Here is a 25,460-nt window from a genome sequence, read left to right as displayed (position 1 = left end):
TCACAAATTTTGCATCGCTGACGTGCTAAGCGATTTGCTATTGTTTTTTTGTGAATATCTTAGGTGCATAAGTGATTTTAATTATAGGAAAGAACACATTATTTTGAAATGTGAAACGAATACAAACGGCATTTAATTCATAGTGTTTGCCTACAAAAACAAAGTTAAAAGAAAACTGATTTGAGAAAAGAAGAAACGTATCTAGAAAAACAATTGAGGAAAGCTTAATTTCCTGTGTGTTACCTCGAATTTGTTTTTTTTCGTTTTCTTTTTTCTTTATTAATAGTTCGAAATTATTACACTGAAATATAAAAATAGTGATATAAAAAAGAAACCTAATTACGAACGTGAAGAAATTATATGAAAATATTTGACAAGTATTTAGCCAAGTGTGTAGACGTGAAGGGTCAGTTTGTTCGTGTTGTATTTTTTTTTTTTTCAAACGCAAATAGTGGTGGCATTTCTGCTTGAAAACCCCTGACAGGCGGTGAAGTGCTGCTTTAGTCATCATGGATATTTTAGACATCGATGAGGCCCTTAAAGATGATTCTTTTATGTAAGTTGGGGCATAAGGATGGTATATGGGTTGAGATATGAATCAGGTTTCGTTTATTTTAGTTTTCTTGAGGACAAAACCCATGATGATATTTCCAATATTCTCCAACAATGGAAAAGTAACAATTACATGCCGCCTTCTAATAACACCCAAACACATCAGCAACAAGAACAACAAGGTAAAATACGATCGACCCATTAATGGAACTTTTGCAGAATGCAACTACATGGCTTCATACATAAATTGGAAAATGGGTTATGCTTGTCGAGTGGCTTGCCAACCAGTAACTAGTTTTGCCCATATTTGTTAGGCCTCCATAATTCCCTCAAATAGCTACTTAACGGACATATGTTTAAACCAAGATGCCATAGTATGCTAAGTCGATTAGGTAAATCTAATGCATATGGTAAAAATTTCAATCCAAGAATAATGCAAATCTTACAATTTATTGCTAAAAAATTGAAAACGGAGATTTTAGTTCAAGTTACAAAGGAATATCATAAAGCTTAAGTACATATTTCAGCTATGATCTTTGATTAAGCATATTATGGCTGAAGGTTGCGGTGTTTACACTGTTCCACATTTCAATTGTATTTAATTATTTTGTCTTTTTATGCTTTTATAATTTCTATCTATACACCCACGTATTTCTTGACGAACAATCATTATAAACTATGCATATATGCAATAATGGATTACGTATATCCACGCAGTGCATAAATTGGACTCCAGAACCTTCACGCGACCCAAACGGAAGTTGGCGCAAAACCTGGAACAGCAATTTGTAAGTATATGTAGTCATTTAATGTTGTAAAATAACTAAACAATTTAAACAGAATCACATTTGTTTCTAAAAAACTTGCAAATCGTGTTGACGTGTTTGTCTGATTTGTTGTTGGTTTTTTTCTATTGAGTGTATATTTGTCAAGAAGTTATGAAAAGAGTCAGACCTTGGAATTGAATGCCCACACACAAGTTTCTACTGTTCTCCGTCTCGAGGTATCATTGCTACGATTAGACAGCGTCATAGTCTGATGTGAGAGTTTGCAAAAATCGGTTACTACAAGAATTTTCTACGTAGTCTTCGGTAGCACCATGGAAGTCTGCTTTCTTGTAACTGGGTTTTATGATAACTCATGGAGCACATACCCAAGTGTGAATCGAAAGATTTTTCTTTAATAACATTCGAATCATTGTTGCATTATTATCTATCTAAGACGGCTGTTAATTTGTGCAGCAATTGACCATTCATCAAAGGCTTGTAAAAACAACTTTCTCAATAAGCTAGCCTTTGCCGAATACAATCACAAATAAGTATGAATTATTTATTTATTTTACGTTCAAACCCCATTGTGAAAGCGCGCAATGGTAGCAAACCAATTTTAATCCGTATAAGAAATACCAATGTAATCCAACATAACTCTACATGTTAGTTAGGAACTTAACGTGTAAACATTTTCCGTTCAAATTAACCCACAAAGAAAATATTTCAATTTACTTTTTGTTAACTGGCAGTTAAAACTTAACGGATCTATATGAAAATGACAGTATAACATAAAAGAACCTATTTATAATTATATCGACTCGTATAAATCATTGAATTTGTTCCATTATTATTTTTGAACAAAAATCGTTCCCTTGTTTACAACTTCAATTATATGTATTACTGAATAATTTTCCTATGAATCATTGTATTTTGCAAAAATAAAACACCTTTTACACTGTTGTATTTTTAAAATCTACTTTTTTCTAGACCAATACCGCAAGTGCTTCTTCACAACATCAACATCTAAATAGGTCGCAAGATGAGAGCCCAATGCTCAATGTGGAGATTGGAGGGTTGGTCACAAATATGCAAAAATCTTTCCTTCACGATGTATCGCCACCATCCTTCTCATCTATGGAAGCCTCCATAGATCGTATGAACAACTCACTTATAACATCGGCAGATTTTTCCAACATAAATTTTCTGCAATCAACCAATAGTCTTGATTTCGGAGGCAATGATATAAATGGCCATGAGGACTTTGATTTAATGGGCAAAATAACCAGTGATGGTTATACTCTCAGTGACATGATTAGAGATCGAAAGGCCTTAGAGTCGCTGACGATGTCCAGCGAGGGAACTCTTATTAAAGATATGCATATTGGACAAATTGATGATATCTCTTTGACACTAAGCAAAACAGCTTCGGGTTGTAGCACAATGGACAACTCGACGGAAAGTGTTGAAGCTGCTAACCGAACCATAGAAATTCCTACTAAAAATCGGCCTATTCCAATGGGTGTTGAGCCTATAGATTCGCATGATTTGAAAATTGGGATGGGTAGAATGAGTAGCGGCGGTGATTTAAATCGTACTATGGTATTAACAGATGAGATGATTGGGGATATAACATACAATTTGGTAGAGAACAGTATGTATGGTAGTGTTTCTTCCGAGCAAGCTGTTAATATTACTCAGAATATGGTTGGCTCGCAACAATCCGAGATCTCCTCAAAGTCTAGCAAGTGGCTTGATCAGACAATTTCCCTCTCTGCAAATGGTGGACACGGTGGGGTACCCATCGAAAAAACAGAGAATTCAACATTTGACTGTCAGGAGAACATTACACCCAATAATCGGTGCGAAACTCCAGAAGGTTTAGAAAAGTATCATGCATCTCTAAAGTATTACGAATCCACGCCACAAGCAACGAGTGTTCGTTACAACAAGCAGCATTATACACCCACATTGAAAATGGTGGATGATGTTAATATTTCTCCAATTATAGCTTCTTCTGCTATTCCTCCAAACAACATCACCCGCGTGCTGAATAATACCTTTGAGAATGACCCAAGAATGTCTAAAAGCAATAAGGTTATAAATACTAATACCTTTTCAGGAAAATTGCCTCTTAATGCTACCGTAGAAATGATTGAAAACATTGAAAATCCAAATGGCACTTATGAAAGCAAATGTTTTGTAGCACAAAGTCCAGTGTCATTAGAAATGCAAAATGTCATGGATTTGGCCCAGGCAGAAGCCAATTTGTTAGCCTCAAATAACAATGAGGAAGAATTTGACCATATGTTGGATGAGTTTAGTAAAGTTGAACTTAATGCCGAGCAATTAAAAATGAAGAAATCACTTGATTCAATAAAAAAACGTTTCAATTATGGCCCAAACAAAGATAGGTCACATTCTCGAGAAATATCCCGCGAAGCCAAAGATATGCGAGATATGATGCGAGTATCAGCTGATTTGTTAGGAGGAGAGGATACTGCCTCTAAAGACTATCTCAATATGACTATCGATATGACGTTTAAAAATGAAATGAAAGCATCGAAAGAGACTTTGGTGGAATCCCCACATGCCTTGAGTGAAACTGCTGATGGGACAATAAGAAGCCCCCTAAAAGATTCTGTTACCAGTAGCATAAGTGAATCCAAAATGTCTAACGGACTTACTATGTCCTCTGTAAGTAGTGGAAGTAATGGCTGCGAGCGTTTACTGAGTAGACGAAGTCGGCTTTACGATGACTTTAATATGTCGACTCTGTCGACCAGTTCAGCTCATGGTTCCAAAATGTCATTGGGATCATCTTATACTGTACATAAAGACGATGGTAATATTGACAATGACAATCGTCCCCAAACAACAAACGAGACTGAAAACGTTAGTGGTCATACTAATTTGGAGATGGTGCAAGAAAAGACTGAGCTTGCTGCTGATGATGATATGAGTCACAGTAGCCCTATGGTAAGCGATATGCACGACAAAACCGCAGACCAATATAAACTTGCAGAAAAACGGGAACGTGATCGAGACCGTTTCAAAACCATTAAAATCAACAAAAACCGTAGCGATAACAGCTCTGCTCAATCAGGATTAGAACTAAATGTGCCTTGTATAGATGATTATGGGTTCGATGTTAAGGAAGATACACAAGAATCCAGTGCTAGAGTTTCCAGACGTGATCAAACAGTTTCGCCCGTATTTAATAATAATAAATCGGAAATGGAGATTGTGGATCCCAATAAGACAACATCAAAAATTACTTCCAATTATTTAACATATAAGAAACCGAAAGATAAACAAGCGAATGTACGAAAATTGCCAGAAATTGCTCCCGCTTCTACAAACTCGATTGCAGTAGCACCGGATGTAAATACGAACAATAAACCACGTTCCCTATCACGACCAAGATATTTAAGTGGGTTGACGAAATTCAGTGCTGTGAGCAAAGCCACATCCGCAGATGAATTGGAAAAGTCTATACCCCGCCAAACGAATTTAAATGCTACAACAATTGCATGCAGTGGATTACAAAATCGAACATCAACTAGTGGTCAATCGAATGAACAAACCTCCAGCGAACTAAAAAGCCCCATGGGTATTAAATCAAAATCATTTCATAATTTGTCCAGCAATCATACAACCCCTTCGAATACAACAAGTGCTGCGTGTGTTTCAGCACCCAAAACATTTGGTCTTCGGAAACCGAGTGCAATTTCAACAGAAAAATTGGTACGAGTCAAATAAATTTAATGTTTACGCAGAAACAAACTAAATCTAATTTTCTTATAGGCCAAAGGCAATGCCATCAAAAATCTGGCTAACACAAGCAGTTTGCAACAGCCAGTATCGCAACAGGTAAGCATTGATGATATAGTTTTTGAAACTTTATGAATATATTCCCAAAATTTGTTTAATAATTAATTTGCCTGACATTTTGACAAAAATTCTAGAAGTCCAAGTAAATAATTTTCAAATTCCTTTCAACGAATTTTGATAGTTTTGATTATTTCCATCTAATCGAGTTTTTGATCTTTAAATTTGACTATTTGACTATTGATTAATCGATGTTGACGATTAATCAATATTTGAGTTTAATAGTTAACAAAAATGACATCGATTTTTAACGAAAAATAAATTATTTTTGATTGTAAAGGTTCTCTACGTGCTTTCACCGTAATGTATTCGCATATAAAAATAAGGTCCCTTGTCATAGAGCAAAACATAGAGTCGTGCAGCACTCATTGATAGAGAGAAGTTCGAAATTTGTGGTATGATAATGAATTGAATAGTTTAAATGAGCCTAAAACAAATTAACGGAGTGCCACTATATCTAACCTAACTTATTATAAGGGAAACGCGATATAAATCAATTTAAAAGCACCTTACAGGTGCCGTAGGGTTTATTCGACCTACACGGTCGCCGTTAAAAGTCAATTTCAATAATCGTAAAATGACGACCTTTTCAAAAACCCAAAAATTCGGAATAATCGGAAAAACTAAAAATCTATTTTCTAAATGTTAAGAAATTAAAATGTCCTATTTTTATTGTCTAGTTTTTTTGAATTTAAAGATCACACTTAAAGCAAAACATTTCAATTTGAAAAGGTAAATCGACTAAACGATGTTTTTTTTTTTTTTAAGAAATTGAAATCGAAATTGAAGTCGAAAAGGATTAGCAGGAGTTATAATAAAAAATGCATGTTAACTCTCATAACATACCATTTATTTGAAAAATTGTACTATCATACCTACCAAGGGCTTCTATGACTCATAATAGTGAAGCATACACACGAAGGCACATATACATGTATAACAATTACCATGCTATGTTAGCATTCTCCTCGAAATGATTGGGTTGTTTGTTTTAGTTACACAACAAAAAAATACAGTTGTTAGCAGACGACATCCCAATAAACACAAACGTTTCAAAAATGCTAAAATTCAACAATTTTTCAAACATTTTTTCAAAGGATTAGGGTAATATTCCCGTTGAGAAATTGTTGAGAAAACCTCGTTCTCAACAAAAAACAGACATTACCCTCAACAGTAAAATTCAACACATAAGCAATAATTTCTCAACTATTATCCTCAAATTAAAATGCATCGCTTCCCAATAATTGCTCAAACAATTTTCGATGCGAATCAAATTAAAAATTAACATCGTTGCAAATACTTTTCAACCAAAATTTGTATAAATGATATCCCCATTTCTAATTGAAAGTCAAAGCCAACATTTTTATTTTATTTAATAATACATAATATAATAATACACTACAATACTAATTGAAAAATAAATTTCTTATTAAACATATCAACAAATAAGAACAAAACAACAAACAACAAAACTTTAAATATCTTAAACATTATTTGTAAACACTTTTGCATAGATAATTCGATTTCCTTCCTGTTGGTGTCATAAAACTGTATTAAAATTAATTAATATGCGGGCAGTTTGAAATTAGGAACTTGATGGTCCGCGTGCTAGAAAAGATTTCCAGCAGAAGGAATTCACAAAATATCCATTTTAAACTGATAAAAGGATGTAAACTAAATTGAAGATGTGATGCACATTTTCATCCAGATGTTGTTGATATGGAATAATATCAAATTTTTAATCATTTTAATTGGTTGCACTTTGAAATGTTAGGTTAGGTTAAAGTGGCAGCCCGACTAAGATTCAGGCTCACTTAGACTATTCAGTCCATTGTGATACCACATTAACTAAAAGTACCTATTACATATGGGCACTTCTAGTTTTAACCGCTGAACCTTCTTGATTATTTTTCTTTGTTGAACCAACCAGATTGTTCCAAAAACATTAGCAGACTGCTTAAGTTAACGTTTTCCAGATCCGCCAGTAATCTGAAGCTATATGCTCCTAAAAGTTGCTTGCGCTTTACACAAAATGCAGGACACTCACACAACAGGTGTTTAATTGATTCTTTTTCCTCCGCATCATGACAGCTCATACAATAGTCATTATACTTCGCGCCAATAGTTTTTGCAAAATCGCCTATCAGGCAGCGACCCGTTATAGCAGATATCAGGAGTGATATCTGACGTCTCGAGAACATTAGCATATCTAGTGTGCGGTTTAAGTTGAAATGGGGCCATATTTGCTTGGTGTCGTTACAACCCTTGCAATTCTCCCATCGAACATTCGCCATCCTAACAGCCTTCTCACGCAGCATGAGCTTGCAGGTAGCTAGGGGCATACCAAAAAATTCCAGTTCCCCTGGAATATGTAACGTAGTCCCTAGCCTTGCCAACTCATCCGCTTCGCAGTTCCCCGGTATGTTCCTATGGCCAGGCACCCATATTAGGTGAATATTGTACTGCTCAGCCATCTCATTGAGAGATTTGCGGCAGTCGATGGCCGTTTTCGAGTTGAGGAACACAGAGTCCAAGGATTTTATTGCAGGTTGACTGTCTGAGTATATATTAATGCCAATATTTGTTGGAACATTACTTCTCAGCCAATTCGCCACCTCTCTTATTGCTAATATTTCAGCCTGAAAAACACTACAGTGATTAGGTAATCTTTTCGCTATTCGAATTTCCAGATCTTTAGAATATACTCCGAACCCCACTTGTCCATTCAATTTGGAGCCATCAGTATATAAATCTATATATCTTTTATTCCCCGGGGTCTGTGTACACCACGCCTCACTGTTGGGAATTAGAGTTTCAAACTTTTTGTCGAAAAGTGGTTTTGCCAGGGTATAATCCACTACGTTAGGCACATCTGGCATTATTTTGAGGACCGAACTATGACCGTACATTGTTTCCGACCACAGCGATAGCTCGCGCAACCGCACAGCCGTTGTTGCAGCTGACTGTTTGGCCAAAATGTCTAAAGGCAATAGATGTAGCATGACATTAAGGGAGTCTGTTCCTGTCTTACTAAATGCGCCTGAGATACATAAGCTCGCCATACGCTGAACTTTATCTAAAGAAGTCGGTTTCTGAAGTGCCGGCCACCAGACTACAACACCATATAGCATTATAGGTCTAACTACTGCCGTGTATAGCCAATGCACAATTTTTGGTTTTAGTCCCCACTTTTTCCATATTGCCTTTTTGCACGAGTACAAAGCTACCGTGGCTTTTCTCGCCCTCTCTTCAATATTAAGCCTAAAATTCAGCTTCCTGTCCAAAATAACGCCAAGGTATTTTGCACACTCACCAAAGGGAATTTCAGTACCCCCTAAGGAAATGGGCCTAACCATGGGAGTTTTGCGATCTTTGCAGTACATGACTAGTTCTGTCTTTGCTGGATTTACACCAAGACCATTATCTTTCGCCCATTTCTCAGTCATCCGGAGAGCTCTCTGTATAATATCTCTGATTGTGGATGGGAATTTTCCCCTGACTGCTAGCGCCACATCATCTGCGTATGCCACCACTTTTATCCTTTCTTTTTCTAGGGAAACCAGAAGGTTGTTTATAGCAACTTTCCAAAGAAGAGGTGATAGAACTCCTCCTTGGGGAGTGCCTCTGTTCACATACCTTTGTATGTTTGCTTGCCCTAGTGTGGCTGAAATACGTCTCTTTATTAGAAGTTCGTCTAACAGCCTAAGTATACCTGGATCAACATTCAGAGTTGTCAGTCCATTTAATATCGAGCTCGGATGGACATTATTGAACGCCCCTTGGATGTCTAGAAACGCCACGATTGTGTATTCTTTGACAGATAGTGAGCTTTCAATAAAGCTGACTAGTTCATGCAATGCGGTCTCAGTAGACCTGCCCTTCGAGTATGCATGCTGTCGTTTCGAGAGCAAACTTGAATCCACGCTAGTTCTAAGATACATGTCTATCATCCTCTCCAGGGTCTTAAGTAGGAATGAGGATAAGCTGATTGGTCGGAAATCCTTCGCCCTCGAGTGAGAGGCTTTTCCCGCTTTAGGTATGAAAACGACTTTTGTTTCCCTCCACTTTCCTGGGATATATGATAAGTTGATACATCATTTATATGTCGCCGACAACCAGGGGATAATTTTGTCAGTTACTGCTTGTAACTCCGCCGGAGTAATTCCATCACGTCCGGGGGATTTGAATGGTCCAACGCTATTTAGCGCCCATCTTATTCTAGTTTCCGATACAATTTCCTCGACAGGAAACAACCGCTGAGCCACTGTGGCACCGCCAGAACCTGGTTCAACCGTCTGATTTCCAGGAAAATGTGTGTCCAATAGTACTTCCAGCGTCTCCTCACTGGACGTTGTCCAATTGCCCTCCGATGTTTAATGAAACCTGGAGCGGAGTTGGTGGATGCTAGAACCTTCCGTAGTCTGGAAGCCTCGGACGTATTCTCAATACTGCTGCAGTAATCATTCCAAGAGTTATGCTGAGCCTTTCTCAGTTCTCGTTTATATTCTCTCAGATTCATCTTGTAAGTGTCCCAATCCTCCGGAGCTCTTGTGGACTTTGCTTTGTTAAAGAGCTTCCTGCAGGATTTCCTCATATTACTTAACTCCGTAGTCCACCATGGCGGCCGATTTTTTCCCCTTGGCTTTCCTCTAGGGCAAGCAGCTTTCAGTGAAATGTTGAAGGCCTTAGTAATCCGCTCCACTGCGTGTTCGATATCTTGCACAGTGCTCATATTTGTCTCCGGCATTTCCGGTATCATCGAATTGAACGATTCCCTATACCTATTCCAATCAGCTTTCCTAACATTTGGCGGAAATATGGTCTTTGAAGTACGAACAGCTAATCTGAAACTGATGTAGCGATGATCTGAGAAGCTATGTTCCCTCAAAACTTGCCACTCAGATATCTTATCATTCAGTTCCGGAGAGGTCAACGTTACGTCCAAAACCTCTTGTTTGTTCCTGGTGACGAAGGTTGGTGCCTCTCCCTTATTGCAAACTACCAGGTTAGTACGCAAAATAAACTCTATTAGCGACTCTCCCCTTGCATTAGTATCACTACTTCCCCAAATACTATGATGTGCATTTGCATCGCATCCCATAATGAGTTTTGTCTTTGTTTTTAGTGACTCCTCAACTAAGGTCTTAACGGCACAGGGTGGCATCTCCCTATCATGTCCCATGTAGACCGAAGATACCCAATAGTTGCATGTGGATATCTCTAGACTGGCTACGACAGTGTCTGCATTGCTCAATGAAGGAAGCAGAAACAAGTTTAGTTCGTTTTTTAGCAATTATGCTCGATTTATATCGTTACCGGTATTATGCAAAAGTTTGAAACCCGGAGTGCTTAATTCACAGATCTTGTTCTTATATATGTATGGTTCTTGAATAAGAACTATATCTATGTCTCCTTTCATCAGGAGAACTTTTAAGGCAGCACAAGCGGCCTTACAATGGTGAAGATTTATCTGGAGGAACCGTAGAACCATCCAAATTTTCAACCACCGTCACATCAGCCGCTTCAATTGAGTCATCAAGGGCTTCCTCTTCACAGATCTCGGCAACTCTCGCAACAATCCGCGGTTCAGCTTTGGTGAGGCTTGAGCCTGTAGAAACTTCCCGCATATGATTTTCGCCATAGTCTGCAGGTTTTATGTCTCCTTCGGCTTCGCTAGGAGATTTTTTCACTGCTGACTCTACCGGAGGCTTGTCCGTTTCGGAATCCTTTGGTTGATCGCTTTTGTATACCTTCATATGGATATCATGAAAGCCATAACTTACGCGTCCTTGGGTCTGGGCTAGATGTGGCAGCGACTCTATGTTTAATATAAACACCGCATGTCGTCTTGGTCCATCCACCTCATCCAAACGACCAACCTTCCAATCGGCGGTTGGAAGATCTGGGTTACATTCTTTTAGTCTCTCTAGTATTGACTCAGGATCAGGAGGGTTTGCCGGTATCCATGCATGTGCTCTAGGTTTAGCCGGTATGTCTTTTTTATCGACTAACTCCAAAGCGGCTCCTTCCCAAACTTCACCAATTAGCATCAATGCAGCTTTAAAGCAATCCATAGACCTCTGGTCTGCAAAAGCTATTAACTTATATCGTCCTTGATACCATCCAGCATCTTGCCGTCGAGGACTTGGTCCGGGAAACTTTTTTCGCACCTCTGAGTAGACACCAGACATCGCGTTCTCAATTTCCCCCCATTTTTGCCTTGGAATCATACCGTCCAATGCTCCTTTATTAATAATAGCCATCACAAGGCTGTCTTTTGCAACTGAGACAAACGATCTTTGATCCCGTTTAGAGGATGGCAGCTCATCCGGTGATCGTTCCCTTTTTCCAGCTTCAAGAATTCCTTGAGCCCATTTTAAGGAATCGCTTTGCTTAGCCGACAACGTGCTTGGGTCGACTGATCCTAATTTCTTTAGGATAAACAAAGCATTTCTTCGTTCCTTGAATCTCTTTCGAGAGGGATTGCCTCCTTTTGATGTCGTCACCTTAGAAAAGTTTCGACTTGACAAAGTGTCACCGCCAGTCGACCCGTCTACAGGTCGACTAATTGGGCCTGACTCTTGTTCGCTGCCCAAATTTATAACTTCAGTCGTTACCCGTCCACTGGGCCCTGAAGTTAGCAACCCAGTGGATGACTTTGAATTTCGCTGCATGGTGGTTTATTATTTCCACCACACGTGAAATTCGTAATAAGTACTTATTACGATGAAATACTCCGCTATTAGAAAACACGTCCGTTCAGTTCGACGGTTGAATAATAAATTTGCTGGAAACTTTTTCTTGTCGATAAGCCACTCATTTTTCATCGGTCAACTTCTTAATGTTTGAAGGAATGTAACACCCAAAGATTTTAGTTTTCTGCAAAGAGATTTCAATTTATTGACTTCTAAAGTGTTGATTTAATTTTTCATATTGACTTACCAATTATTATAAACTATTTGAAGCAGTTCCAGTTAATTTTCTAATATTTTTCATCGGTCAGCTTTTTAATGTTTTCAAGAACGTAGAGTCCATAATTTTAGTTTTCGGCAAATATATACATTTAGTGACTTCTTTAAAGTTTTATTTCATTATATTCACTTACCATTTATAACTATTTGGAGAAAATTCAGTTATTTGTCTAAAATTTTCCAGTTTTTTATTTCTTCCAATTGACCACGAACTTTGTTGCACAAAGAAGTATTGAAAACCACATGGTTTTTCGTTGCATTTTAGTGTAGTGTTTTGTCAAAGTTTTCTCATATTATCTTCACGCATTTTCAAAGATTTCTTCAACATTTTGGCAAATTAGAAGTAATTCGAAAAAAATGTATTGAAGATGAGCTGTTTCAAGTCAAGTTGAATTTATGTTGAAAATTATATTTACACTCAAACTGAAAAGTTGTTGCATTTGAAAAACGCTCATCCTGTGTTTATTGGGATGGTTTCGATACCCAACTTGCGATTTGGAAGTAATACAAATTTGGATCAACTCCAATGAATTTTATGTATTTGGACCCTTTGTATCACTTTAGATTTTACCAGCAGTTATGATTCTTATTCTTTTTTATTACACACTTATTTTCTTATCATCTAATTTTTATAATTTAAAAAACCTTTTCGCTCTGACAGGGGTTGGGCCTGATTATTTTGGCGTCACAACAAAATGCCTTAACACGCTCAGTCCTAAATGCCATTGAACACTATGTATCAAGGCGAATATTGAACTGTTTGTGATATGAACATAGGCTAGGTTAGGTTGTAGAGGATGATATCAATTTTCTTGAATTGATGCCCACTTAGACCAGTATAGGTCCATTGTGATCCCTCGATGTGATTTTTCCACCTTTCTCCTTCCGATGCGGTCCGCTTTGTCCCAGAAACTTCCACCACAGGAAGCGGTACGAGTCCTCCGTAACTTCCGGGTCCAGGCACCATCTACAGATATCATCGTCCTATTCTTACCATGTGTTTCCCAAGTGTGTTATGTCCTGTTATGATACCAATCAATGGCCGTAATTCCTCTCTGTTCATCGACAACAAAATTTCACAGTTCCTACGTTTCTTTTTATCCCATATCAACTTGGTTTGCTCGCAACCATCCGAAGAGACCCAGCGTCTTCGCCATTGCTCATCATATTTAACCTCTATCCTGTAATGATAAGAAGGTTAAAGGTGGCAGCCCGATTAAATTTCAGGCTCACTTAGACTATTCAGTCCATTGTGATAATGATAAGAAGATAGTAGAGGAAAAACGTCGGCTAGGACGTTGTTCGTTCCACAAGCACCCTCCTTAGCCAGCACATCCGCTTTCTCATTTCCTATTATCCCATAGTGTCCAGGTACCCAGCGCAGAGTTATATTATGCTGTTCAGTGAGAACCTTGAGTTCTCGACGACAGCGGCTGACTACACTAGACCTTATGTCAGCACTGCACAATACCTTTATAGCTGCCTGACTGTCGATGAAGAAGCTGATATCGCTTCTGAATAACGGTCTCATCAACAGCGACTCAGCAGCCTTTGTGATCGCAGAAATCTCAGCCTGAAAAATACTGCAATCCCTATCCAGCATGTAATTCCTAGTTCACTACAATAGATTCCGCTGCCCGTTCCTTCCTCCATCTTTAATCCGTCCGTATACATGTTCAGGGTTCCGAAGGGTATCCTCCTGTCTTCCCACTCCTCCATACTTGGTATAATGTGTGTCGGTTTGTGATGATAAACATGCTCCGTGGCCATATGGTCCGTCTCTCTATACTGCCCGGCCAGAATTTCAGTATGCCTGCAGGCTGTCCTCTCCAGCGTGTTCAAGCTCTTAAGTCTCAAAAGTGTCAGTTCAGAAGGCCTCATTCCCCATCTCTGCCCGACCAATTTTTGACACGAGTATAGTGTCCCATAGGCCCTCTTAATGCGATCGGCAATATTCTCCATCCAGTTCAGGTACCAAAATAACTCCTAGGTACCTCGCTGATTTCAAGAGCGTCAACTTTATGCCATGGAATTCAGGAGACTTGTACCCGATAACCTTTCTCCTCCTAGTGAACAGTACCAACTCCGTCTTACCAGGGTTCACCCCTAAACCGTAACCTAGAGTCCACTCCGAGAGATACTGTAAAGACTCGCTCAGCAAATCCGTCAGCCCAAACAATACCTCGTTCACCACCAATAGCCACAGCAAAGGTGATATAACCCCTCTCTGCGGTAATCCTTTAGTGGTCCTAGCCCTCCTTGTGGAGCTCGCTAGCTCGACCACCCTGCTTAGCAACATCAACTCGATCCACTTTATAACGAATTTCTCAACACCATTCCTCTCTAATGCATGTACCACTTTATCAATTTTCGTATAATTAAAAGCACCTTCAATGTCCAGAAACGCTGCTAATGTATAGTCGCCATATGTAATGGATCTCTATGTGATGCACCATGGTTAATATAGGCATGCTGACAGATTGGTAGTTTCCTGTCTAACTGGTTCCTTATATGATCATCCAGTATCCTCGCCATCGTCTTTAGCAAGAAGGATGATAAGCTTATTGGTCTAAAATCCTTCGCCGTTCCGCGTGATATCTTCCCCGCTTTAGGAATGAAGATTACCTTAACCTTCCGCCAAGGCTTTGGTATATATCCAAGACGCAATGAGGCCCTCATCAACTCCACATAGGATTCACCCAAGAGATCGAAAGACTCCTGAAGCATACATGGGTATACCCCGTCCAAGCCTGGAGATTTATATGGGCCGAAGCTGTCAATCGCCCATTTAACGCTGTCTATGGTCACCAATAGAAACAAGAATATATAAGAATGCGTTTCCAATAACAGGTCTATAGTATCATCAGGTGATTCGGTCCATTTTCCATTGCTGTTCTGCAAGTTACCACTAAACTTAGGTTGCTTGGATAAGAACTTACGTAGTCTTGCTGTATCCTTTATATTAGAGAGTTGCTCTATCACGCGAATAAAATCCATTCTTTTAGCCTTGTCTCTTTTTTGAACATCTTCAGGCAGTCTTTGTATTCATTCCATAGCTGCTCAGTTCCATGCCTTATTGCCTCATTATACAGCCTCCTAGACTTCCTCCTTAGATCTATTAGTTCCTTGCTCCACCAGGCCTTGTGTTTACTATCAAGTGGCCTGCTGGTAGGACACGATCTAACAAAGGAACGTGTAAGTCATCTTTCCACCATGTTCGCTGCATCCTCCACCTCCTCTATACTGTCCATCTTTTTATTATAGCCCGGTGTTCTCAAACCACCCAAATGGTTTCTGAAACTGGTCCAATTTGTCCTTCTTGGATTCCTGAATTCATCAACATTTGTCTCCACATCGGTCTTCACATCAAATTCTATGTACTTATGATCCGAGTAACTTATTTCGCTAGATACCCTCCAGTTAGAGACTGTTGCCCTTCTTGTAAAATTACTGAAAATCAAATCGATAACTTCCTTCCTCGTACGGGTTTCGAAGGTGAAATCCGTTCCCCTATTGTGAACTTGCAGGTAATTCTCCAGAATGTATTCCATCAAGCTTTCTCCTCTTGAATTAGTGTCTGTGCTCGCCCATAGCTCATGGTGAGCATTTGCGTCACATCCTATTATAGTCTCTATTTTTGTCCTTGCAGTACCTCACCAAATCCCTTACTGCCTGAGGAGGTGGCAACAGAGTATCGTCGTGTGCAAAGTAAGCCGATGATAAAACCAACTGCCTAGAGTTCAGCTCCACGATCAGTGCCGTCTGATCAGAGGCACAAAATTGGTTTAAAAAGAAACACTTTATATTTTTTCTTATTAAAATGCATGTCCTCAGTTTATTTCCATTTCCATGAAATATCTCATAATTCCTATGGTCTAAGCCCTCTATCATTTTCCCTCTTATCCAGGGCTCCTGCACCAGGGCGACGTCTATTTTGTGCCTAAGTAAATAGAGGATTAGATTAGTGGAAGCTAGCTCACAGTGATGCAGGTTTATCTGCACTATTCTTAGCATCATTTACTTTCTGAGCCATCCTTCAACCTTTCCTCCATATCCCTTAACGGTCTGACGAGAGCACTGCTTAGTCCCACACTAAATCGATTACCATTTGGCTCGAGTTTATCAATCGTCTCCACTGCCAATATTACGCTTCTCCCCGCTTCGGTTGGGGGGTCCATCTATAGTATTGTCCAGTCCTCAGTGGGGTAGACTGCTCTATCGCCTTCAACATGGTCAGTAGGCGATCCTGTGGAAGTATGGGTCCCGTGATGAAGACCCGTACCCTAGGTTGCCGCTTGGCCTCTTCTTCCGGGATTACCCTTAGCTTCGAACCCTCCCATAACTCCAATCCCTCAATAGTGTCCTTGAGCCATGCGAGGGTCTCTTGGTTCTTACAATGCAGGATTTTATGTCCCTGCCTCGATTGTATATTCCCAAAGTAGGGAGTATCTCCAGTCCCTTGACAAATTCTTTCGGAGACTTCGAATGAACATAATATTATTACATAATAATGTTACATAATATACATTTTCAATATTTGACATATTTCTTAAAAAATTTGAACACATTTTTTTAAAAATTACATTATTTGACTCACTGTTTATGTTGCAATCCTTTATAGAAGAGTGATCGTTGCATGTTGATTGTTCTTACTCTCTGTATCCGAAAATTATTTGATGTACGCAGGTTATAGGGTTGCGAATCCCGCACATATTCCACTCGTTCAAGTAGATAATCCCCAGATTTACCATATTATATGACAATGTATTTAGTTGTAGCATTTGTTTTATATTTAACCATTTTAATGCGTCTAGCATACTTCTTATTGATGTATATCTATTGCATTGCAATATTATTCTCATTTATTTGTTTTGTAATTTCTGTAGTCTTTGGATTTGGTCATCTCTACAGCAAGTATATAATATTGTCGATCCATATTCGAAATGTGGCTTGATTATGGTGTTATGAATGTTAACTGCAGTTATGGGCGAAATATGTTTTCTAATTCGTCTAAAGAAACCGATTTTCTTTGAAATTTTCTTACAAATGTAGTCTAAGTGATCCTTGAAGTTTAATTTTTTTATCTATCATGATAATTTATCTTAACATTCAGAATCTGTGGCGCATTCAACATATGTAAGAGTATCGTCTGCATACGTAATAATTTCACAGTATCTCAATATATTTTGCACGTCATTTATATATAATAAATAGCAAGGCCCCAAGGATAGAGCCCTGCGGAACACCTAAACCATTTGCAATAATATCAGATGTTGCAATATTAACTTTTGTTGTTTTGGTTCTGTTCGTTAAGTACACGCAAAGAAAAAAAAACGTTTGGAAAACATGTACCGAAAACGTTTTTCTTTTGTTAGAGTTTTTTGAATTGCTTCGAAAAGTATACACTTTTATCACCAAAAAACTTCGTTTGTTACAAAGTGTTAATTTTTTTAATAAAAAAAGTTATTTTTGAACCAACAACACAGTCCATTTCGTTTATATCAAACACTGTTCTTTTCTGACTCTAGGTTTTTAATAAGACACATTTTACAGTTCAAATTTTAATATACTACAATGTAATGTTAAACATTTTTTTGGAATCTTCCTAACATATCTGGAATATATGTAAAAAAAAACAAAAAACAAAAAAAACTTTGGTCGAAGCAGGGATCGAACCCACGACCCTTGGCATGCAAGTCAGACGTAGCAACCACTGCTCCATGGTGTCCAACTAAATGATTTTTTCTGTGAAATAAACTTTGTTTAATCGGCTCGTGGGCGCCGCAAGCTATGCCATATAAATATAACTTATATAGGTAATTGTCTATTGATGACAATAACGGCTATTGGATTGCTCCCAATTGATTAATTTATTGAATGGGCTGGACTACCAGTTAACATTTAAGAGAGAGAACATTTATATTCTTAGATAAGACATAGATCGCTAAGAAAATGTACTTTATTTAATTATTTGAATGATAATTATAACGATATTTAAAAGAAATGGGAAATAAAACAAAGATAAAAAAACAATAACGGCTACATAGCTCAGTGGATAGTGTGTTGGCTTACAAATTGCATGGTCCGCGGTTCGATTCTCCGTCCAGGCGAAAGGTAAAAAAATTGAAAAATTTATAAAATCGTTTAATTTCTTCTACATTGTTTGTATTACAGAAAAAGGTGCTAAGAACTAAAAACTTCGTGGAAGTGAGAAAGATGTGAGGGGAAAATGCAATTAGCCAGAAATTTTTTTTTTTTTGAGTTAGTCTTTATGAAATTGTTTTTACATCTTGGAAAAGAATAAACGTTTATCACATAAAGTATATACTTTTCTTCCAAATACACTTCCTTTCAACGAAAAGGAAATGAGAAATGAACTTTGTTTGTCTAAAATTTCGTTTGGGAGGAAAGAATTATTTTTTTGCGTGTATGATTTAAACCATTTCAGTTCACTTCATTTTATTCCACATCGTTCAAGTTTTTGTATTAGAATGTCGCAGTTTATTGTTTCAAAAGCTCTTTGAAACCCAAAAATATGGCTATTATTTTCCGATTTTTTTCAATACTTTTCCATCTGTTTATGACATAGTTAACGGTAGTCTCCCATGAGTAATCTTTTCGAAATCCTGACTGGAATTATATAATTTTGTATAAATACATTTTTCCCATTCACATTCAAGAAAAAAAATATAATTCTCCTAATTCTTCTCAAAAGAAATTCCATGAAATTAAAAAGCCAGTTAAAAAATTGATTACGCTGAGAATCTTTTTTCTCAACGGAGCTTGTACACTTCAGCCTTTTCCAAAAAACTCGATTTCTTTATAAAAATAAGTTAAAGACTTGAGTTGATATGTAGTGAGCTGGTCAATGTAAGACTGACTTTATTTCAATTTCTTCGTTATCAAATAAGTTACATTCATTTCATTTTACTGTATGCTGTGTACCGTTTTTTATGATGGCAAGCATGAATATTCAATTCTATGTATATTCAAAACATGTCAATCCAAAAACAATTGTTCAATGCAGTATAGCGCGCAAAAAAACCAGTATTTTATTCGCATTTCTTTTCGTCTATTGGTTTTGCTCTCATTAGCTCATATATCGCTAGTTATTATTGCGTTTGCATTTGCTTTTGTTCGTTGCTAACTTTATGCTTTTTAATGAGAATAAATGTATGGAAAGACAGTGTAGAAAATTCATTTAAATACAGAGAATTCAATAATTTCAATAATAAAAAAAAAATAATAATAAAAAGGCCGCAACAAAAATATTGTGGGTAATACTGATGGTTTCATTTTTACATATTGCTCAATTTTCTGCTATTAGGTTAGGTGGCAGCCCGATGTATCAGTCTCACTTAGACTATTCAGTCCATTGTGATACCACATTGGTGAACTTCTCTCTTATCACTGAGTGCTGCCCGATTCTATGTTAAGCTCAATGACAAGGGACCTCCTTTTTATAGCCGAGTCCGAACGGCGTTCCACATTGCAGTGAAACCACTTAGAGAAGGTTTGTAACCCTCAGAAATGTCACCAGCATTACTGAGATAGGATAATCCACCGCTGAAAAACTTTTGGTGTTCTGTCGAAGCAGGAATCGAACCCACGACCTTGTGTATGCAAGGCGGGCATGCTAACCATTGCACCACGGTGGCTCCCATTTTGTCTGCTATTGATCGGTTAAAGATATGACGATGGGGTTTTTATAGTTATATTTTTCACTTCATATATGGGTGAATAATCTGAAATGGTTCCTTTTCTTTGAGAAAAATGGGACAGTCTTCATAATCAAATAAAAGCAAAAAACATATTGGGATTTATTATATTAATCACTTAGATGCTATTGGTGAATGTTCATTAAAATTTTAGCTGTTTTTAAGAGTTTTATTTTCCACGGGACTGATCGAATTAGCACGGGACGTAGCGTTTCCTTCTCTGCCTTAACTTTTCGTTTTTCAGCTGCAGATTTTGTTGGAGCCATTTGAAAGCTTTAATTAAAGTTATCATTATAAAATAAATAAGTATAAAAATATGTTTAAATATACATATACATACTTTTTGTATGAAAATATCAGTCCCGTGGTATTCATTACACTAATAACATAACCACGGGACTGATAAAAATTTCGTATTTTTGGCTTAAAACTATCAAAAATACATATGTAGTTGTAAATAAATAGCAAACCTAAATGCTGTAAGAAATACGGTAGCTTACTTGTATGTTAATAATTAATTTATTCAAAAGAAAAATAACACTTTCCACGGGACTTATAACTTTACGGAACAAGCACTGACTTCGACCATTCCGACGAAAATAATTCGCAAACTAACATAGAAGTACAGTTCCTTCGAGAACCTTCAATGAGAACAAAACTTCAGCGCGAGAGAAACACTACAAATTGCATATAACGGTGGTTACCTTTTTTTTAAAGCAGAAATCCACACCAGGCACGGGAATGAGAGAAATTGTTCCGGACAAAAGTCAATGATGATGATTTAATCAAAAAAGAGTATATGTGATTTGAAGTGATAGTGCATAAATTCATTTTAATGAAATTAAAGATTTAATATTTACATTCATACTAAGCATGTTTTCTTTTGCTATGTCTGCTTTGGATATTAACAAATTAAAACTTTTAAAAACTAATATGTGGGTTATTTTAACAAATATAATAAGCTGCTTAGAACATATTTAGAAAAAAAATAGTTAATATAAAACAATTTTAAACAGCCGGACACAAAAAGGAGTCATTTAAGATTATTCACCCATATGTTCATTTTTGAGGTCGTAACAAAATTATTTTTTATTTTTTTTTTTCAAACAAAGTATGAATAATAATTCCCTCCTAATCGCTTTAAATAATAAAGTGTTCGTTATCAATTTGTCAGATTTATCAACTATCTATATTATACTCAAAGATCATTCCAACATAACTAAATTGTAGTTATATCGGGATGATATTGGATAATATTTTGTAGTAGTATAGTTATTTTAACAAATATAATAAGCTGCTTAGAACATATTTAGAAAAAAAATAGTTAATATAAAACAATTTTAAACAGCCGGACACAAAAAGGAGTCATTTAAGATTATTCACCCATATGTTCATTTTTGAGGTCGTAACAAAATTATTTTTTATTTTTTTTTTTTTCGAAACAAAGTATGAATAATAATTCCCTCCTAATCGCTTTAAATAATAAAGTGTTCGTTATCAATTTGTCAGATTTATCAACTATCTATATTATACTCAAAGATCATTCCAACATAACTAAATTGTAGTTATATCGGGATGATATTGGATAATATTTTGTAGTAAAGGGTGATTCTTTTGAGGTTAGGATTTTCATGCATTAGTATTTGACAGATCACGTGGGATTTCAGACATGGTGTCAAAGAGAAAGATGCTCAGTATGCTTTGACATTTCATCATGAATAGCCGAACGATCTGCCACAACGTCGAATTTTCAGTGAATGGGCCCTAGAAAAGTTGGCAGAAAATCCGCTTTTTTATCGACAAATTTTGTTCAGCGATGAGGCTCATTTCTGGTTGAATGGCTACGTAAATAAGCAAAATTGCCGCATTTGGAGTGAAGAGCAACCAGAAGCCGTTCAAGAACTGCCCATGCATCCCGAAAAATGCACTGTTTGGTGTGGTTTGTACGCTGGTGGAATCATTGGACCGTATTTTTTCAAAGATGCTGTTGGACGCAACGTTACGGTGAATGGCGATCGCTATCGTTCGATGCTAACAAACTTTTTGTTGCCAAAAATGGAAGAACTGAACTTGGTTGACATGTGGTTTCAACAAGATGGCGCTACATGCCACACAGCTCGCGATTCTATGGCCATTTTGAGGGAAAACTTCGGAGAACAATTCATCTCAAGAAATGGACCGGTAAGTTGGCCACCAAGATCATGCGATTTGACGCCTTTAGACTATTTTTTGTGGGGCTACGTCAAGTCTAAAGTCTACAGAAATAAGCCAGCAACTATTCCAGCTTTGGAAGACAACATTTCCGAAGAAATTCGGGCTATTCCGGCCGAAATGCTCGAAAAAGTTGTCCAAAATTGGACTTTCCGAATGGACCACCTAAGACGCAGCCGCGGTCAACATTTAAATGAAATTATCTTCAAAAAGTAAATGTCATGGACCAATCTAACGTTTCAAATAAAGAACCGATGAGATTTTGCAAATTTTATGCGTTTTTTTTTTTTAAAAGTTATCAAGCTCTTAACAAATCACCCTTTAGTACGTCTTTGAGTTAATCATTCTTTCAAATTTCTATTGACCCATTAAACAGCATACTAATTTATCAATCGTTATTTTTCACAGAAAAATGAAGAGGGAGTCTTCAAAGTACCCAAACTTGTTTCCGGTCTTCGTGCACCAGGAGGCAATAGCAATTCGAGTGGAACTAAGCGTGCTGGGTTGGTACGACCATCTTCGGGTTACTTTAGCCAAACCGCAACCGCCAAATGTGTGCCTCAACTACTAACAGATGGTGACAGTGATACAGGCCGACATTCTCCTACAGATGTAAGGTTTTGCTTAAAATGTTCAAAGTAATGCATTTTGTAACAATTTCTTTCAATTTATAAAACAGAGTATGTCTTCAGCATCTTCAAGGGGTAGTGGCCAAAGTCTCAATAAACCTATAGGTATTAAAGCACCTAGTGCTAACGTCTCAATAGCTTCAAAACCAGGCAATACAACAGCTGTTTTAACCAAAATTACTATCGGTTCTACAGGTATACCGAAACCATCTGGTTTAAGGCCTCCTACAGCCATAAAACGCAGTGGACTTCCCCGACCATCCAGTTTTATAAAAACCGATAAATAAGACCATTTTTTCCATTATTTGTTTTGTTTATAAACCATAGTGTACTTGATATTACAAATATATATTTTGGTATGCCTATGTTCTTAAATATGAACTATTATAATTATATTTACTTACCTTATTTTCAATTTGTATTGATTTACAATCAATTCACTGCTATAACTATTTAATATCTTAAAATATTTGAATTAAACATCAGTTAGTCGATATTTTACGATTGCATTTACATCTCCCATAGTTTTACTATAAAAAATTATATTGTAGATATTCAGCTCAATTCAACTCAAAGAAAGTATTTTTATTTTTTTTGATGTTATGATACGTTATGGAATACACTTATACAAAAAAAACACAAATGTTGTTACAAGTTCCTGACTTTGTATTTCAAAAAAAAAAAAACAAAATCGAAGAAATGTTATGAACATAATAATTGCCTCTCATCGAAAAAAAATGAAGTACATAAAATTGGTTCAAATAATTGGCGAATAAAGGGAACCTAAACAAAAAAATTAACATTTTTTCAATAACACGGATCTTATAACTATTTTTTATAATATATTCAAAGCATAACAAACTCATTCTTTCTTAAACTATACCAATAAAGACGATTATATATTGGTTGGAATATATTTGTATGAATTTTTTATTACATAATAAGTGCCAATTATAAATACATTGCTTTTGTCATAGAAAAGAAAGTTTTTGTTCTCTATCTCCCAAGGAAATTGTGTTATTTTCCTTTCCATGCATATCTCACTTATGATTTAGTTTGTAAGTTTTCAAAACATACAAATATTATATTATATTATATATACCATACGAAGTAACACACACTCCTACTATATTTTCTCGTATATATCCATCTACGAAATCTGCTTTTCGAATTTATCAATATTTGTTATATATGTTGCTTATCATGCCTTTTAGCTAATATAATTAATGGCTTGTTACAAATGCACACACACTTACCACAATTATTGTTTTAGTTGTCAAAAATTTTAACAAAATAGTTATTAATCCTTCTCGTTTAATGACTAATACATTTTTGTTTCCGGTATTATTTAAAGCAATAAGGCATTACAAAAACCAACTGAATAAATATTATAGATATATACCATCCAATATTCCGTTTTATAATGATTACTGTTTTCTGCAATATGGGTAAGATTTGAAAAAACAATAGCTATTTTTACTCTTAGAACAGGTTTGTTAAGACAACAGTTGGTGGCTGCTGTTATCTTTTTTGTACTTCAGGGTCTAGGGATCAATTAATTGTAAAATTTTTCACTTTTTAAATATTATATTTTTAAATCTTGTTTTTAAAGGGGTTTCATGCTATTTTATCACCCAATGCTTATCAAGCATATAGAAAACATATGGGAAATTGAAAATAAAAGATTTACTTCGGTTTCAAATCCTTCTTTTTGGAAAGATTCCACTAAAAATCCGTGGAAAGTTTTCCCGTCTGGGAGGAGAAGAGTAGCTTACAGAACAACCTCTACGGGAACAATTCCCCACAAGTAGTTAATGTGAAATCCAGAACATACACGAATAATGAAGCATCGTTCTGAAATTTTTAATAAACTCTTATGTTTGCAGGCGTGTTCGAAGATGGGCTATAGCCGTCCCATTCTAACCGACCCCCCGATTTGACCTCTTGAGCGTCTAGACATCCCAATTTTTATCCAATTTGCCTGGAATTAAAAATCTAGAGGTATTTTGGGTCCACGCATAAGTAAGCCGAGAATGGGCGTATCGATCCACTTTTTGATATACCCCCACATAGACCAACTCCCTATTTGAGTTCTTGGGCTTCTAGACACCGCAATATTTATCCAATTTTCCTGAAATTCAAAATTTAGAGGTATTTTAGGTCCGTATTTTTGGTATAGCCACCATGTGTTAAGTCTCCATGTTGGTATATGTTTGCTTGGCAGAGTCATCAAATCCACATGAAATTCTATATATTTCCAACGGAAACAATTATGTTATTTGATTAATGGTGGTGGGCATTTAAGATTCGTCCCGGACAAACTTAAGTCCGTATTTATTGCATTCCGATGCAATTGCAGCGAACAGTGAAAGTAGTCCCTTTTTGATGTTTTAGCAGTATTTTTCTGTAAATTTTGATCATCTTCGAGTATGGTATTGATGTGGACAACGTTTACTTTCAACAGGACGGTGTAAAATGCCACACAAGAAACGCAACCATTGCTCTTCTGCAGATAGTTTCCGAATCGTGTAAGCCCTCGAAGAGGTAATCAAAATTGGTCACCAAGATATAGTGATTTAACACCTTCTTCCTTTCGTGTCACGAGAAAGATATGCTCAGCTTCGATTCATGACAATCGAGAACATAAGACAGCCACTTTGAACATTTCTTAAAAAGAGTTGTTGTTGTAACAGTTTTTAATGTAGCTTCATCCATTTTGTT

At 36.7% G+C, this 25,460-nt stretch overlaps 1 protein-coding gene across 1 annotated transcript; it reads left to right on the top strand.

Moving 5' to 3' along the window:
- The first annotated feature begins 45 nt into the window (after positions 1-45).
- ssp2 (short spindle 2) lies at positions 46-24,148 on the top strand. The gene is made up of 7 exons (XM_075303442.1): positions 46-556; positions 619-734; positions 1,270-1,340; positions 2,310-5,066; positions 5,127-5,192; positions 22,519-22,722; positions 22,790-24,148. Exons 1-7 carry the CDS (start codon positions 510-512, stop codon positions 23,024-23,026), a joined length of 3,498 nt encoding a protein of 1,165 aa, XP_075159557.1. The 5' UTR covers positions 46-509; the 3' UTR covers positions 23,027-24,148.
- Positions 24,149-25,460: the final 1,312 nt, after the last annotated feature.

The sequence above is a fragment of the Haematobia irritans genome, chromosome 4 (genome assembly GCF_050003625.1).
Source record: "Haematobia irritans isolate KBUSLIRL chromosome 4, ASM5000362v1, whole genome shotgun sequence".
NCBI lineage: Eukaryota > Metazoa > Arthropoda > Insecta > Diptera > Muscidae > Haematobia > Haematobia irritans.
The sequence above is the reverse complement of the archived record's forward strand: the minus strand, read 5'-3'. Positions and strand labels throughout refer to the sequence as shown.

Excerpts from the sequence above, each read along its gene's own strand:
- ssp2 (XM_075303442.1), top strand. The coding sequence starts at position 510 with ATGGATATTTTAGACATCGATGAGGCCCTTAAAGATGATTCTTTTAT. Across the intron at positions 735-1,269 it reads TCAGCAACAAGAACAACAAG|TGCATAAATTGGACTCCAGA; the intron begins GTAAAATACGAT and ends ATATCCACGCAG. Across the intron at positions 22,723-22,789 it reads GCCGACATTCTCCTACAGAT|AGTATGTCTTCAGCATCTTC; the intron begins GTAAGGTTTTGC and ends TTTATAAAACAG.